An 18,401-nucleotide genomic window follows, 5' to 3' on the forward strand; every position below is an offset into this window, starting at 1 on the left:
TTCTGGGCTCTTCAAAAGATGCCAATAGACTCACTGTTTTAGGAATTTTAAAGAGGTTTCATTTAGTGCTTGAGAAGCTGCCAGATGAGAATGGCAATTTTCCATTTCCTACACTACTTGAGTCATTTTTCACAAGTCAAGAAATGACTTGATCAGTTTCAGACAATTTTGCTATGACAGCATTACTGTAGAGATTATGTTTGCACTTCACTTATAAAGATTTGTTTAAAATATTGTGAGAAAATTGCTAAAGTAGTGCCGTTAGCTTTTGACTTGCAAAAAATGTCACACATACCCTTCGAACTTTTGATATCATGTTGCTATACATTGAAACTTTAGGATTTTACTAGGCTTTCATACTACAGACCAATGCAGTGTCATACATCATTGTACGTTAACAGAAAAATAAGCGGCACGCCTTTGTTTTCAGCCCCCTTGAGTAAATTCAATCCAGAGCCACAATTTGCGGTATGAACAGCGATAAATCTTCTTGAGTTTTTCTTCCTAAGCTCTGCTCATCACATTGAAATTTTTTGTTCTTTGACAAAAGGTAAAACTGAAACAGATTGTATGGACAGCAGCTGTAATAATCAAGTTTTAAGCTTTGCCTAAATTAGATTAAAATGACTGGCACACACGAAAGTAGTTCGATGTAAGCCATTCCATTGTAATTCTCAATTTTTTAAAAATAGATGTTTGCAATGTCTGTTCCAAATATTCATTTCCTAGGTAGCAAATGTCATAATTAATGGATTCAGCCTGTTATTAAACAGGTTATCTCAGATGACTTTCTGTTTCTTAAGATGTTAAAAACACGAAACAATTAAGTATGTTCTCATCTATGTTTCTCTGTCTTTGTTAGATCGAAATGTTAGAGCACAAATACGGCGGCCACCTCATCTCTCGCCGTGCTGCCTGCAAGATCCAGACTGCCTTCCGCCAGTACCAGCTCAGCAAAAACTTTGAGAAGATCCGCAACTCTCTCCTGGAGAGTCGCCTGCCCCGACGCATCTCCCTGCGAAAAGTCCGTGTGCAAAATACAGAGGGGTTCTCTGCTGAACGGGCCCTGGCAGAAGGCTGCAACTTGGCAGGCATTCCTTTGGTGCGCTCGCCGTCTTTGCCTGCCTCGGTTGGCAGCACGTTGACTGACCTGGAGGACTCCTTCACGGAACAGGTCCAGTCACTGGCAAAGTCTATTGATGACGCACTCAGCAACTGGAGCCTGAAGACCATGTGTTCGCTGCAAGAAGGCGGCGCCTATCAGTTCAGCGCCGACTCCTTCAATGCAGCAGCATCGGCCGCTCCGGGTGTGGAAGGGGGCGGCGAAGGTGGTAGTGTGGGACAAGCTGCAGTTCATCAGGGTCCAGTTGACCCAAGTGACCTGTCAAAAAGTGCAAGTAAGCTGATGATGGCCTTCCGGGATGTAACAGTGCAGATCGACAGCCAGAACTTCAGAGTTTCATCCTCAGTCATGGAATCATCAACTTCAGTCACTCTTGGCAGCTGTATTCAACAAGGGGCCTCCACCTTTGTAACAACCACTTCCTCAACAACAAACTCCACACCGGCCCCTCTCACACATGGACTATCAGATGAGCCCCCACCTCCAGAGGCCCCCACAGAACCAATAGACGCCCCACCACCACCTCAAGAGCCCCCGCCACCCCTAGCAGAGACAGAAATAGAAGATGAACAGGAAGTTGAATTTCCTGCCCCTCCCCCAAGTGAAGAAGAGCTGAATGATGAGACCCAACCTCCCCTCACCCCCCTTGATAAGATGTCTGCCATTCAAAGCATAGACGAGGTGGCACCACCCCCACCTCCTCCACCGACTGAGCCCGTTCCACAGGAGCCCATGCTGCCGAGGAGCTCTCCTATGGTGGAGCCTCTTGACGTCAAGAGATGTGGCTCGGAGACGGCGGACAACAGCTCGGAGCAGATGAGCAGCAGCAGCACGTCGACTGAGGCGCGCTCAACATCTGAGGCCTCATCCAAAGAGGCGCTGCAGGCTATGATCCTCAGCCTTCCACGCTACCACTGTGAGAATCCCGCCAGCTGTAAATCCCCCACGCTCTCCACCGACGTCATGCGGAAACGCCTGTACCGGATCGGCCTCAACCTCTTCAATCTGTGAGTGATGAGTTTTATGAAATTCTTTCATTTTAAAATTTAATCTCATTAGAATTCTAGAACAACTTAACGAGAAAAACTAAAATATGTTAGAATGGTAGAGCAGTTTAAATCTTGACTTTTGTGTAAGGTTCATAAAGTTTATTAAACTGTTTTTATATTTCTAAAATCCATCCATCCATCCATTTTCTTACACCCTTGTCCCTAGTGGGGTTGGGAGGTGCTGGTGCCTTTCTCCAGCTAACGTTCCGGGCGAGAGGCAGGGTTCACCCTGGACAGGTCGCCAGTCTGTCGCAGGGCAACACAGAGACAGACAGGACACACAACCATGCACACACACACTCACACCTAGGGAGAATTTAGAGAGACCAATTAATGTTTTTGGACTGTGGGAGGAAGCCGGAGTACCCGGAGAGAACCCATGCACAGGGAAAACATGCAAACTCCATGCAGAAAGACCCCAGGCCGGGAATCGAACCAGGACCTCCTTGCTGCAAGGCAACAGTGCTACCAACTGCGCCCTAGCCCTATTTCTAAAATGCAAAGACCAAATATTTTGTATTACAGTGCATTGTACAACATCCTTTGAACTTTTCTAGATTTTTTTCTTGCATTCCAAAGGGAATGACTAAACATAAACATTAAAAACATACATGGAAGCAATTTATTTTATATTTTCCACAAACATGGTGCAATTTTAGAGCGCAATCAAGCCACTATGTTACCTCCAGTTATAAAAATGCTGTAAAAAAAGTCATTTAAAGAAGTTATGTTTTTTTACACAAAAAAGAAACATGATTGACTTAGCAATATGACTCCTTGAAATTGGGTCTCTGTCTCTTTAAGAGAGAAGCAAAACCCCAGATATGTTTTTGATTTGAGATTAACATTATGACATGATGTAACGCCAAAAAAGTCGATTTTACAGGATACTGCCCCTTTAAAATCACGTCTCATTTTCCTTTCACTTTACAATTATACTCTACCTTCTGTTGCCACACATAACATTTAAATAACTTTGTGGTTGTGACGAAAAGAGGAAAAGGGATGTGAATATTTTTACAACTGTACATGTGGGAGGCTCACTTGTTCCTCTTGTGCAGAATATTCTGTGTGAATATTCTGAATATTCAAGCTTTTCTATGTAATTCTTATGAACTGAAAAAGAGTGAAAAGAAATTTGACAGCAGATTTATTACATTCAACACTGTGTGAACAGGAAGATTTATGGAACAATCTGTTACTCCACTCCTCCTGCATATGTACCTGAACTGTAATAAGGCCTTCTGGACAGGAAAGAGCAGAGGAAAGCACTTTTTCCTCTCTGATCCCCATTGTACAGGGAAATCCAACAAAAACTACCAGATGTGAACATTGTGGTTATTGAGACAGAGGAGTGTAGGAAGAAGTTTGAACACCAGGCTTATGTTGGACACGATAGGAATAAGAATATTGTGGGGGTTTTGGGGCAAAGTAATTCTTGAACACCACATAATGTTTAAAACTGTCTGCATTGATATTTCCAGAAAATAGATCTTAATTTTATTCAAAAATCTGTCAAGATGCACAGTAAAAAAAAAAAAACTAAAAACATTGCTAGTACTGTTGAAGTAATAAATGCTAGGATTTGTATTTTTCAACAATTTACACATTTTTCTTTGTTCTGACTTGACAGCTCTGAGAAACCATTAAGAGACAGTATCAACCTGGAATATGTGCAAACGTGCCACATAGGTTTCCACCAAAGTAAGGTGGCAATTATATCCTGCTGGCACTGGGCTTTGTCTCATTCAATATTGCACTCCCTGCAGGGCTAAAAGTGTGCTTTGGACTAGATGTGGAACATAGTGCCTGTTCCTTTGTGCTAGAGCTGCCCAATTGTATTAAATCACAATTTTCATCAAGGTATGAATTCATGTAAAATGGCACAAAACTGCTCAGATGCAATATTTTATAAAATCGAATATTTTGAGGGCCATTGATTAAATATTTCATGCTAGTTACATACATTTTTATTGTTTTCAATGCCCATACTGGAGGAATATATGCTAAATCCATTTTCTGGATCTATAAAAAATATTTGGTCTTTTTAAAACAACAAGACAGGGATATGGGTCACCCTTTAAAAAAATCTCTTGCTCTGTCCAGACAAATTTAATGCATGGATGCGCCCAAGTCTGCTTTAGAGTAAAAGTGCTGGATGATTTCTAGTCGTAATTACCATGGAATTATAATGGAGGCAAAATGAAACATGGTGAACAAAAGAGAGTTACTTTGCATCTAATATTTTTATTTGGCAGTGATAATTTCACCCTAAGTAGTTTTCACAAAGCTTCTTGTACCATTAATAGCCTGTGCTGGTGGGCCACATTTGTTCTATTAATAAACAGATATTGAAAGGCCACAAAAAGATTTTATTTTTTGGGGGTAGAGGAGGGACTCTTTGGATATCTGTGCACAAGGTAATGTAGATTCTGATTCTGAGATTTTCAAAAAGCTGCCATTTTGTCCAAATCCAACATGCTCTATAAAATATCTTAAAAGTTCTCAAAGATCAATAGGATAAAACTGCTCTCATGTGTTATATTCTGTTCAACTAGTATTTTATCACCTTCATGTCTTGCTCTCTTTTACTGTCTCACAACCTGAGAAAATATGTTCCTTTAAAAAGCTTCTCATATCTCTGTTCTTCATAACCACCACGCTGATACTGAAAACAGCTGGCTTTTCCGCTCAGTAACTGCATCACATCCAAAAATGTTAGGATTATAGAAAAAGATAATTCTGACTTTTTACAACCATAACTTAATTCTACCATGACAGATACTTTTCAACTTTTCTTTCACTTCACTACTTTGTTTTTATTTATTTTTTTGTTTCTTTTTTTAATTTTTTTATATAAGTTTACCCCAAATTATTGTAGTGTAAACTGAATAAAGAGTAATTTTATGTGTCAAAATGAAGATCCCTGCTAAAAAAAACTGCTCTACAAAACTGGACATATATGAAATGCGTTGTACAGGATTAGTCTCAAGGTATTAGCATCACAGGTTTTGTCAGTGCTAGCCCCATCTCCTTTAGTCACCATGCCAACATATTTTTCCCATTTCTCTCTACCACTTTGTCAACACCTAGCTGTGTTGACTGTGACGTGCCCTGCGAGGTTCTTATCTGGTTTTGACTTTGTCATTCTTGACGTGAGGCTGAGGGCAGCCGGAAGGGTAAAACCCCAGAAAATATAAAATAACCTTTTCAAGTAAGAACAGGATTTTCCTCTGCAGTCTGCGAGACGGAAACAAGAAAAGTAGTGACAAAAAGACAACAGTTGTTTTTGTTTTCTTTTTATGTAGAAATAGACTAATTTTACGTAGCAATTTCGCACTTTTTTTTTTTACACTTTATTTTAATTTAAACTTTTGACTTAACTTTCATCATTCCTCCCTTAAGGAAAGTAGACATAAGTTTTAACAATATTTTTCAACCCTCCATTTTGTTTAAAAAATCAGATCAAATCCATGTCCTTTATATACCCTTGCATTTGGTGTCTACATCTCACATTGTGTTAGCAGAGTTTCAGTAATTATAGTTTGATGTTTTGTTTTGTTTTTGTCACTGGGTCATTTATACAATCATGACTTTTCTTCAGTGACGTCTGCATGGTAAGTTAATATCATCCATCTGCAGAAATCATTATCGGCATATCAAGAGAAATAACTATAAATTAGGACACATTTTGTGTTTTTATCACACAAGAGAAGTTGTTTTGCTTAAGAAAACGTTGGTAATCAGTCCACAAGTATTGCTGCTGCTTACTTTTTAAAGGTACAGTGTGTAACTTCTACAAAAGAACCCCCCCCTTTCTTTTTTAACATATTTGTTAAAACTGTGACTATGTCATGACAGTATAATATGAGACAGATAATCTGTGAGAATAAATCAATCTCCTCTGCCTACTCATTTGATTCATCTAGAGAAATACACTGCTCCGTCAAAAACAACCAATCAGAGCCAGGAGGAGGGTCTTAGCGCTGTCAATCACCTTTTTAATGCCTATTTTGTCCCTTTTTACAAACACTGTCTATATCCCCTAGATCAAAAACCTTGAGCGATAACCCCACTTGTAATAAACTGACTGAGAGGGTAGAAGAAGATTAAAAAAAGGAAGTAAGAAAAAATGAAAAGTGAAGAGAATGAGAGATAGAAAGGCAATCGGGCTTAATACTTATTAGTTCCACCACTTCATATCCTCCACCTCCTCTTACCTGCACTGTGATATCCTTTGCATCTTAAACAGCAGCGTTTGCTTTGGGCTAAAACTTTAGTATTGCTTGATCATGCAGACAAAAAAGCTCACATAGACACAAAGAGAGGAGAGAGGTACGCTAAAACCCAAATCTGTGTGCACAATGTTTGCAAAGCGAACTAACGAGCGTTTTCATATAAAGTGACATAAAGAGAGGGAGTTCCAGTGTTTTCATTAAATGTCTATATCCGCTTTTGTTTATGTGCAAGCTCTTCCAAGAATAAAAAGACGGATGAGTGTAGCAGCAGTAGAGAGGAGATGTGAGAGACATAAAACAACACTGGGAAAAGGTTGAGAGAAAGACCCCTTGATAAAGTTTTCTTCCTGAATGTGGCGAGAATGACAATGACAAAAATAAGCTGCAGTGTCAAATCTTCAACACAAGAAATGCAAGAAAGCGGTGTCAAGAAAATCCGAGCTCATCCCACTTCCCCATGCTGGAGATTTTAGTTTAACAGTAATAATAAATAAAGTTATCTTTAAAATGAATCACTCAAGTGACATCAAGGCCCAACAGTAGACTTAGGTGTCAATAAAATAAATCTGGTTGTGTGTGTTGTTTTTGTCTCATGCAAACTTTGCTTTAATTCTACTTTTTTCTATCTAATCATAAGAAATCATAGTCAGTCAGAAAGAGTCATTAAACAGGAAAAGCAGGTTTCCTGGAAAAAGAGGAAGTAAGTTTCCAGCCTGCAGATTTATAAAAATAGCTGAGACTATTCCTTATTTTAAAGCATGAACGTTTAAAGAATGAAATCTAAACATTTTGAGTAATTTGATAAGATTCAAAGTAAAATACTTATATTAATAATGGTTTACTTGTAATAATATTTACACGTACATTTGTGGGAACACTTACAAGAAAAACAAGTAACTGTAACTTTAGTATTAAATAATTAGAATCATGTATTATTCTTGGTTTCATTTTAGAAAACATCTGTAATAACTCACATTAGGATTATAATAAGAGTAATTAATAGGTTATAAAATCATAAATGAATGCTAAATCAGAGAAGCTAAAGAAAATAAATGTGATATAAATGTGATTTTGACATTGAACTTGAAATGGTGTAAAACATGTAACTGCAATTAAACATCACTGATATGTTGGAGGTAGATGGTAGGTGAAAGGTGAACGATTAAGGGAAAAAGGGGAACTAACAGGAGAGCAGAGATGATCAACGCCTTATTTAGAGAAAATGTCGTGCAGGCAATGGACACAGGAGGTTGAGCAACCCTGAGACATTAGCACAGACATTAGGACATAATGTCTGTAAGACAGTGATGGATATGAGATCATCTGTCTAAGCAGACAGCAGGCACACCAGGGGGGTGGATAAACCCTATAAAAGGTGGGTGCAAAAGAGGAACCTTTTGTTGGATCCTCCGGGCAGCTTCGAGCCAAGATCGAGATGGACAAAGAACTCTGCAGCTGAAGAAGAGCCGGGGCCACAGAGCCGAAGACTGTCCTTCTCATGGAGACCAACCCGTCAGGCCCACAACCTGTGGCTTTGAATCGCACTTCTCTCATCGGCTGGGTTCAGACCCCAAAGACAAAGATGAAGACAAAGGCAAAGAAGAAGAACTGGTGCCTTTTTTCCTTCCTGCAAATCCTGTGTGACCTCAGCATCCATGCGGAGAAGAAGCTCATCAGACCTACAGAGATCCCAGCCTTCGCTGATCAACATCTTCCTCCTGCTGCATCACCTTCTTCATCATCAAGCCAGGTCTGGGGTTCGAAACGCCAAACTCCGTCCGTCTCTCTCAAAGGTTCCCTTTTTTAGTTCTCAGTGTCAGCAGTAGGGAAAGATAGACTAGATGATTGATTTTACTTATTTGATTATTTCTGCTACTGAATTAAGCTGTACTGACCCTTGCAAAACTGCCTTACTAATAAAATATTTAGCATAAAGAAAATCTAAAAGATGTTGTGGACATTCAGTTAATGAGTCACCTTAAAGTTCTTTGATGGTTGTAAAATAGCTATGATGTTTGATTCTGGAGAGGAAAAAGTTTAAAATGTTTTTAGGTTTCTGGTAGCCCAAATGTAAAACGTCATCCTTGGGACTCGCCCGAGTCACTAAAACCTACCTGGTTCAATAACAAATGCAAGTTGTAAAATAGAGAACGAGCGACCATTAACAGGTGTGCTCTGTGAAACTAGTTGGCTGTAGGCTGCTCAGTCTGGCTAATTCACAGGGGGAAGAAGGGTGGGACACCTGGATGTAGGCCGTCAGATAACCAGGCGAATCGTTTCTCGAAACCAGCTTAAACAGAGTTTACTTCAGTTCTGGACAGGGTAAATCCCAGCAGATTTAGGAAACTCAATTAACCCGTTAGAAGGAGAGCTGGTAGCACATCTCCCCTCTCAGAAGAGGAAGCAGAGAGTGAGAGAGTAGAGAAAGAAGGGGGAGGGGGGGTGTTGCGCAACAACAGCGGGAAGATATGTGACATTTATGACTATTTCTTATATGGGCGCCTTTCCCATCTAACACCTATCGAACATGCTCTTAATTCCTCTTCATGCTCGTGTAGTGAACACAATGATTAGCCATTAGAGCAACTTGTGGCAGACCTGGATCTTGATGAAAATGAAGCACCATCAGAACTGCATGAATTAAAGAAATATCAATGTGAAGAGCGAGTGTGTGAAAGAGATATTAAGTACATATGTCAAGCAGGGCTAATTAACATAGCAAAGCATGCCAGATTCCTCTAGAGAAATCTTGCACATCAGGAGGCAAGTGCTTCACAAAAACCTGACTGCATGTGTGTACTTATTGAGAAGTAGCGGGTGTCTGTTTATGCACGCACAATCCTTGACTGTGTTATCATTCTGCCCCCAGCGCCGAACGACCCGGCGCATAATTACAAACTCTAAAATCCAGATGTCAAACAGAGGGAGCAGTTCTAATTCTTCATTCCCAGAACTCGGTGCCATTTTTTCTCGTTTTGCTCGGAGTATGTAGGAAAAAAATAAATAAATAAAACATTTGAAAAGATCCTTTAAAAACATAACGCAACACCTGATCTAGCCAAAGTAAATTTAACAGGAACCGATTAGAAACAAATTCTAAATGGCAACAACAGCAGTGACTTGCCAAAATGCTAATCCGTCTTGAACCTTTTTTTCGTTTTTGTGACTCCAATGTGTTGTATTAGGATTTTATGTAATTTACCAAAATAAAATGGAGCGTAAAGTGAAATGGGAGCGAAATGATATGGGATTTTTTAAAAGTAGAAATAGAAATCTAAACATTGTGGTGCGTCTGCACCTAACTAACTACAGACATCTAGTTCTCAGCTGGGAGATGTTCAGTGGACATCTCTTAGCTGTGAAGCTCAAAATTAAAGTTTTTGACCGACATGCATAACACTGTGTGAAGGAAAACTAACACTAAATATGTAGGAGTTGTAAAATATTTAAATAAGGGCTAAATTATAGAAGGACCAGAATCTGCGCAAGTTTTTCCTAGAACTCAGTAGCATGGGTCAAAGTCTATGCTCAGGCTTTGCACAAAAGTTTCATAGAAAAATTCTACAAAAATGGTTTGAGGATGCTTGTTAAAATAAACAATAAGTATAGACAAAAGCAATGGTCCTAGCAGATTTAATCTTTTTCTGGGGACAGATAATATGGTCAGATGGAAGGAGCAGAAAACCAAGAAATACAAAATGTGTTCACAGATGTCTTATATCAAATCTCAGCATTTTGCACAGAAGAGTAGTTATTGGTTGTGCAAAGGTGAAACAGACATCAGTCCCCAAAATGCTTGCAGCAATGGTGAGCTAAACAAGCATCGACTCAGTACACTTTAGATTTTTTAATTGTAAAAATATTCTTTTCTACTTCACTGTTATGTACATTTTCATCCTGGGCTTTGACATGCACTGCTATTAAAAAAAACAGTTGCAAACTGTTTGAAAAGTTTAGGAAATGTGGATATTCATTCAAAACACTTTTACATGAACTTAAGGAAAAGCTAACCATTTCACTAAGTACTTCTTAGTGAGACGGCACCGTTGACGGACAGGAGCAGTTTTGTGCGTTTTGCATTAATTTTGGGCCCCGTCATGTTTACAAGCACACCACGCAATCATGGTGCCGCTCAGAAAACGCAAAGCGATGCTAACCAACCATCAGTCTGTCTCTGGTTAGTCACAGAACTCTGTGCCTCTGGTGAAACAGACAACATACAGTGCTGACAGCTGAGGTTTAGTGTGAGTCATAAAAAGATATGATGTGCTGCCGCAGTTCATCTGTTCATAGGCAATTAAGAGAAAGTCAATAAAGTGTGAGTGTGTGTGAGGGCAGGGGGGGTGTTTATTCATGACAGCACACCAAGATGGAGAAAAAAAAAGCTTAATGGCCTATATTTCTTGTGTACATGAAACTTCCATAGTGTCCCTGCTGTGCTGACTAACCAGTTTTACGAGGGTCTCCACCTTGTAACACTCTGCGGCACTGCAGCACAGAGGTGTGGCACGCAACTTTTAGAAAAAGTAGAACAAAACCAAGAATGCAGCAGTAGTTTTAGGTAAAGTACAACTGCTACAGGGAAAACATAATGTCAAAAATTGTTTTACAAAAGTAGACTAGTATCAAATGTCTACTCTTCCACCAACATTATCTAAAATTAAGTTCTATTATTGTAAAATGGTGCCTTGTTTTCTGTACTTTTATTTATTTTTTTGCTGTGTGTTTGTCATTACCCAGTTTCTGGTTTACAATTTTTTAAAATTGTCTTCTGTTTCATAATTTTGTTCTCTTTGCTATGGATTGGTTTTGCTGCTTTAGGATCATATATATACTATTTTTGGCAGGTGAAATTATTAGTTATACAGCACCCATCCCATTTGCTGATTCCATAGGTAAAGATGTGTAAAAATTTTAATTGTATTTTATTACAGTGATATTATATGACACATAAAAATGTAAAAAAGTCCAACCTTCATTTGAGTATATTTATTCAGAGGGAAAACACCATATTTTAAAAAATAATTGTGTTTGAGCTTTGACTTTGTTTTGGATCAGATTGTAGAGATGGACATGGAAGGTCGATTTTGTAGTAGTGTTCATTTAGCCATATATTTTTGATCATTATTTTGTTGGGAGACCCATTGACGACCCATTTTTAGTTTATATGCAGGAGCCATTGACCTTTTATTTATAATATTCCTGTAGGTCAGAGTGGATGGCAAGTTTATTCGTCCTTGATTCAGTTGCTTGTTATTTGACTCCTAATCTTTAAATCTTTGCTGCATGTTTTGTCCCTTCTCTTTTTGCTTTTTCCAGAAACAGACCCACAGCTTTAATAAATTTTTCCATTGTTTCACATCATACCCATGTGAGTTATTTTCATCCAAAAAGATTAGTTTTAGTCTCATCTCACCAAATTACGTGGTCCAAGTTGAGGTCTTTGTAGAAGTTGGCAAACTTTACATGTTCATATTTGTGATGTCAGGTCAGAAAAAGACTTTTTTATATACTAAGCTGTTGATTAGCAGAAAGAGTTGTGATAGTTTTAGTTGCCCCATATTTTTTTTACAGTTTGTTTTTTTTTTCCGTAGTGAGTTCTTTCCGCTTTTTGCATCTGTTCTGATTTAGTGAAAGCAGGAGGATGACTATGCGTTCTGGTAAATAATCTTAAAAATGAAAACAACAACAATGATTCTTAACTGTTGCCATATGTGTCAACTTGAAAGAAAATCTAAAGAAACATATTAAAAATGTGACAAATATCAACATTGCTGCTATACCAAAGAGAAAGATTTAACAGTGAATTATAAAATAAAAGCAGACAAAAAAACAGATTTGTGCTACAGGATGGAATAAATATGCCCAACATGCTGTGCTCACCTGAAAGTGATTACTTTTGCATTGCAGGAATCGGTCGACGCTGGCATGCAGTTATCCAATGAAAACAGTCACCCTCATCTAAATCTCTCCATCATTCATCTCCTTCAAATTTTCCAATCTTTTCCTCTCTGTTCATTCCTGATTGCAAATAATAATCACCATGTGTGATCCATCTGTTGTTGGGCAAACATCAAGTGAGTGATATCTGCCAAATTCATTTGGCGAGACATCATCACCTTCAGCTGACAGGGTGAGCTAACAGCTGAGGGAGCGCTGATGAGGCTTTTGTGGCAGATGCTTTGCGACGGTCCTTCCTATGTTCATCCTCCCTTACTCCGCTGTTCCCGGACATCTGCTTTGTCTGGTTCTCGTCCAGCCTCCTCCTCATACTCCTTTGCTGCTTTTTATCCTCCCTGCGCTCTACTACACCCATTAACCGTGGTGCACACATGGTCATACGCATGAAACAGCTGTGATTTAAACACTGCATGAAGACAGGAACGAAAAAGATGTGACAATGGTGCCCTCGCATCTCCGGAACTCATGTCTTCTACATTTAAAGCGGTTTTAAAAGCAGAGATATCACTCCTCCATTCATATTCACATAATGTGTTACGCTGTCAGCGAAAAACAATCTTTTAAATGGATCGCAGACTGGACTTTTTTTTTACTAAGGGCATAGTATAACCATCATATGTGTATGTTGTCTGAACACAGGCTGATTCTTGCATCATGTTACGACTGGGACTTGTGTGTTAATTTTGATTAATTAATTACATAGCTTTTAATGCATTCACATTTTCTTTCTGTCTGTATAAAGGTCCCCAGCAGGATAACATTCACATGCAGCTTGTGTGCTTGCAAGTAAAAGCTCTCCATTATTCCATTGTTCACATAGCTTTGGATCACCTTGGCTCTCTCTGCCATTTAATGTCAAAGACTTAAATCATAGAAGCAGACTAATGGAACATTATTTCAGGTTTAAAAATTATGCTTTTTTTAAAATCTTGATAAACTTGAGCCCAGCACAAATCACATGTTGTCAGACGTTGTCTCCATTTATCAAAGAATCTTTTTATTTTTATTTTTAAAAGTTATCACCACTTCTGAGATTTTTATTCTCTAACATGCAGTTACACAAACAGCTCTGTGCCATCTACTTGAATCCTAAAGTCTAAGTATATTTACTCCATCCATATTCATGTTAGAGGCAGAAAGTAATGTCAGAAATAATTGTCACAACTCCAGCAATGTCTGGTAAATTTATTGCACTTTCTTTGTTTTCAGTAATGATGAATGTTTCTTCATTCAGCTAAAAGAACTTAAACAGATTTAGTTGAATTTTCTAGATTTTTGTCCATCATCTCCACACACACTTAACAGTAGACCCTCAAAACTTAATGTTTACTTAATGTTTTTAATTTTTCTGTCAAGAACATTAAGGGAAAACTTAAAGGATGCAGTTCCTCTTCACTTTGTGTGAGATTAAATGTGTCCGCTATAAACTTCCAAATGGTTTCTTCTAAACTGCAAATCTAAAGTAAATGACTTATTGCCATTAATTCATACACAGTATGGTGCAGGGCAAATCATATCTTTGAAGTAATTAGGATTTATATTCCAGCTGCAAATTTTCATCTGAGAATTCCTCCTAATTGGCATGCTTCTCTCTCTGTCTTATCTGTCCCAGAAACCCTGACAAAGGCCTTCAGTTCCTGATCTCCCGCGGTTTCATCCCAGACACGCCCATCGGCGTAGCCCACTTTCTGCTCCAGAGGAAGGGCCTCAGTCGACAAATGATTGGGGAATTCCTAGGAAACAGCAAGAAGCCGTTCAACAGAGATGTCCTGGAGTGAGTAGCAAACGAGACGGCCTTTGATATTTTAAGAAACGTTTCGTAAACCATCAGATTTTTTCTGGAAAAATCAGGCCTAAGCTTCAAACGTCCAAAGCTGTTTTCATGGGGCAAAATCCTTTACCTTTCAAAATTATATGTAAGGGTGAGACTGTTTTCCCAGTCAAACATGTAAGTGAAATTATGTTGCAGGTGGCCAAATAAGTCTGTCTGATGAGCTTACTGTGAGTTTGCAGGGGTTATTTAGGAAACAGATAAAAAATGTGTTTGTACAAGACATTGAAAAATACAACATGTTCAATACCTTTCCAGAAAATCTGCAGATTCACTCCATGTTTGGCAGACATGGAATGAACTGACAGATCTTAGCTGATTAGATGGATTAATACAACCAGCAGCCTCAACCAGCCTACCTTCATGTTGGCTATAATCTTAGAGTTTCAATAACGTGTATTATTTTGTAATACACATACTTACACACTGTGTATATGAGTAAAAACGCCACATATTCAGAAAGTGAATGAATTGTGAAACTCACCAATGCATACAGTAAAGAACTACAACAGGTTTACAAAAATGTGTATGCATGAACACCTCTTCTCTGTATCACTTTAATTAAAGTATTTTTTGGTGTAACCAGTTAAAAGCTTTCATAAAGCTTTATTGGCAGAGCAGACTATTATTCTGAGCTACAGCAAAATACCATCAAGTACTAAAAATCTACAGTGCAAGCACTTCGTTACTTTTCATCAACCTTACATACGTTCATATTTTTTGGAAGCGGTGTTCATTAGTTTAAAAGCATCCTGTCTAATTAGCTGCTCAACAGCTGTTGTGCATTAAGCAGCATGGGTATGCATGCATATTTAACTTTGGTCGGGTTACATTTTAGTGTGGTCTCTATTCACGTTCATGGCTGACTACAAGTTATTCTCCAATAAGATGTAGGTCACTAAAAAGCAATGATTACTCTGCTTTTATGCCGCTGCTTTCCCAGGCTGCTGTCAGTCAAACTTAGACCAAATAGTAAATTTTATTGTGTTACTAAAGAGGTGTGTGTGCATAGTTATAGTGTGACATTCTATGCTGTACCTCAGCAAGCCACATCTGACTCTTTCTTGATTTCTTGATATCTCTTGCCATCTTCACCAAGACTTTTGCAGATCTTCTGACTTATCCAGAAAAATTTGCAGATCTCCGAAAATCTTATCACTGTAGCCAGTTCACACCTCTTCCCATGGGAATGAAGATTTGCATCAAGACTTTAAAAGTCAGCCAGGATGTGAATTGTTTCGGGAAAGGCCTTCTGGAGTGAATAGAAAAATGCAGAATAAATAATTAAGTCTATGAATCCCCAATTTCTGCAGTGGGGTTGAGGTGCTATTTGCCTGTGGAGGACAGTTGTAGCAGAGAATTCAAGACTTTCCAAATTCCTTGCTATTCAGCAATGTTTTAATAGTCTTTGAAGTAAGTCCTGAAACCCATAGGGCAGTCCCAATTCATTCTGACTAAGACATAAGCCACAATGTAATTTAAACTTTGCTAGTGTCCAAAGAGAACATTTTACCACACTAATGGTTCTTAAGCCACTTATATATTTTAATCTGTTTGATTTAGTGTTACTAGATCCAAAAACATTTCAAAATGCCTTAAAATATATTACTACATTCTAAGGCTTATATTATACACATAAGCCAGTCTTGAGTTTTGAGTCAGCAGGCATGTTGTCATCAGTAGTATTAGTCATTAAAATAAAAAATAAACAAATACGATTCTCAGAAACACAAACAAACGAACATGACTCACATTATGGTGTAAATGTAATTCCAGGTCAATCACCTCATTGTGGTTGTAACTCACCCACTGCCTTAACTCCTACCTTTTCTTCGTCTCTGATTTTTGTACAAACTCCCTAAGTTTTAAAAAAATAAATTGTATCTATTTTAATCTTATTTTGTTACTGACTCAATAATTTTTTTCCCAAAGGAAGATTCTCTACCAGATAGCTAATGCTAACTCATCTACTTTCCTGAAAAAGTCACTCATGGTTCTCAACAGGAATTATGCTCATAAGGCTTCAGACACCAATTCAGCTAGCAGACAGTTTCTCTTCACAACTGACATAAAGATATATAAACACAGGAAGTGCTATTATTGTTGTTTTTTTAAGAGGCTCTGAAAACAGCAGATGCATGTGAAGAGGGAGGTGATGTTGAACAGGAACATGATAGAAGAGTGCAAAGTGTGTGTGAGAGCACTCTCTGTAAAGTGTAGTCACAGGAGAGTGGGTGTGCGATTGTGGTCTAATGTGAAAATCACTCATGGTGATTTATGGACTTTGAATATGTATGTGCATGAAGGGAATTTGTCTGTGTATTTCTCAAACTATAGCAAAAATATTTAAGCATCTTAAGTCAATTTAATTATTAGTTAATAGTTAAAAGTTGTACACTAAAGACATCTAATTGACATGTTTTTGGTTGGACAACTGGAACCTCTTTATCTGACATCTCATTGGCTGCTGAAAGTCATATACGTTTCCTCTTCTTTTACACCTGCTATTATATTTGAACTAACATTTTCTATCAAAATGGACACATTTCAATATCTGTGCCAAGTATTGCATGACGGTGGCAACTCTACAAATTTATGTGCGTGTTTGCTCTTTAGTTCAGAGCGTGCATGCAGAAGGCGTAGAAAAGGGCCGATGTACTTAGGCTATATACAGCTTGTCATCTGCCATTACATAAATAGAGAGTGACAGCTGAGGGAGAAGGCAGAGAGGTGGTGGAGAGAGGAAGTGAGTCATGAAGAGGCTGACCAGAGAGACTCAGCGCATCCAGAGGAGGATCACATCCAGCTCAGTGTAAACTTAACCTTTGAATGTATTAAAATGCTCTTTTTAAATTGAAAATGCTCCCAGGCGATCACATAGGTCACCTCTTCAACCTCAGAAGAACGGGTATCGGTTATGACTGATGGCTCTGGCTTGCCTTCCAAGGTAGTGGAAATCTGTTCTTAGCCTCCTCAAGACATCAGTATTCATCTAAACGTTGTTGATAAACAAATGTTTCGCCTTATTCTAATGTGCAAGTATAATCCAAATGATGCAAAGAACGAATATAAAGAGTACTGAAATCATACACACGTCAGGGTTAGTAAAAGATATCCCAACTAAATTGCACAATAGCAATGAACAAACTAGAACTAAACTATACACAAAGAAAACTACAAAAAGGTAAAATATCTTAACACCGATTCAGAGGTTAAACTAAAATACATAGAGAACAGAACAAAAGGAATACTTGCGAAACTACATCTAATGGGAAAAAATATGTGGCAATATCTTTCTAACACAGAGGAACTGAATGTGGAAAGACCTTTCAGAAATAAACAACAAACACAAATGAAAACCAAACACCCAAGGATCATAACAGACATGTCACCATATACTGTTTTTGTTGAATAAATTTTGCTCCTTCTTTTGAATCCTTCTCCATCACAGTCAGCAGATGAGAAGTTAGAGAGACCTCATTTTACAACTATATTAGATTTGTCAGCCTGGTTATTACACTTAAGGGTAATTTGGGCGTGCTATTGCAGCATAATTAAGAAAAGATAAGGCAGCTAGAGACAGATAAAGACTTTATGAACTTCCATCTTTGTAGTGAATATCAAAATGGCTGCTGCAAGACTGGATTAATTATTTTTTACCAATCAACCTGGGAATTCTACAATAATAATCCAAGAGAGAAATAATCTCATGTTTTCTATGAGAAAACATGAGATCTCATGCTTAATCTCATTGAAGCATTTTCATATTTTTTTCCTCTGTTATAATTTATTTTAGGTGTTCTGATTCCTTTATTATATTTGTGTTGTGTCGAGGAGGGGTTTTTTTGTGTTTTTTTTTTATTCCTGCAAAATAAACAGCTGCATGAACACCTTCAAAGAATGATGATTCACAGTTTCGATGCTTTGTGTGCAGTAGTGATGTAAAGTCTGCTGTTTTACTTTTTCTGCTGGAGCAGCATGTGTCACACTCAAGCACTCAGCTCATTAACTCCCTTTGTTCCTCGTGATCCATACTAACACGGTGTACGTGTGTTTGTGCGTGTGCCGCAGTGTTCTCTGCAGTAGAGCAAACCGTAGGGATCAGAGGCCCAAAACGAGGTTTCGAAGCAGTTTCGTACTTCATATGTCGCGCCTCAGAAGTCTGCGATGTCAATTATTTTGGACACACTGTTCCTGCA

General features: G+C 38.3%; 1 protein-coding gene across 2 annotated transcripts in view; it reads left to right on the top strand.

Annotated features, from left to right (window-relative positions):
• The window catches only part of iqsec3a (IQ motif and Sec7 domain ArfGEF 3a), a 95,096-nt gene that overhangs the window by 54,668 nt on the left and 22,027 nt on the right, over positions 1–18,401 (top strand). For both annotated transcript variants that reach the window (XM_032589166.1, XM_032589167.1), the window contains exons 4-5: positions 863–2,130; positions 13,984–14,145. In XM_032589166.1, coding sequence (XP_032445057.1) covers positions 863–2,130; positions 13,984–14,145 — 1,430 coding nt within the window. The remainder of the gene's footprint in view (positions 1–862; positions 2,131–13,983; positions 14,146–18,401) is intronic.

The sequence above is a fragment of the Xiphophorus hellerii genome, chromosome 17 (genome assembly GCF_003331165.1).
Source record: "Xiphophorus hellerii strain 12219 chromosome 17, Xiphophorus_hellerii-4.1, whole genome shotgun sequence".
NCBI classification, from domain to species: Eukaryota; Metazoa; Chordata; class Actinopteri; order Cyprinodontiformes; family Poeciliidae; genus Xiphophorus; species Xiphophorus hellerii.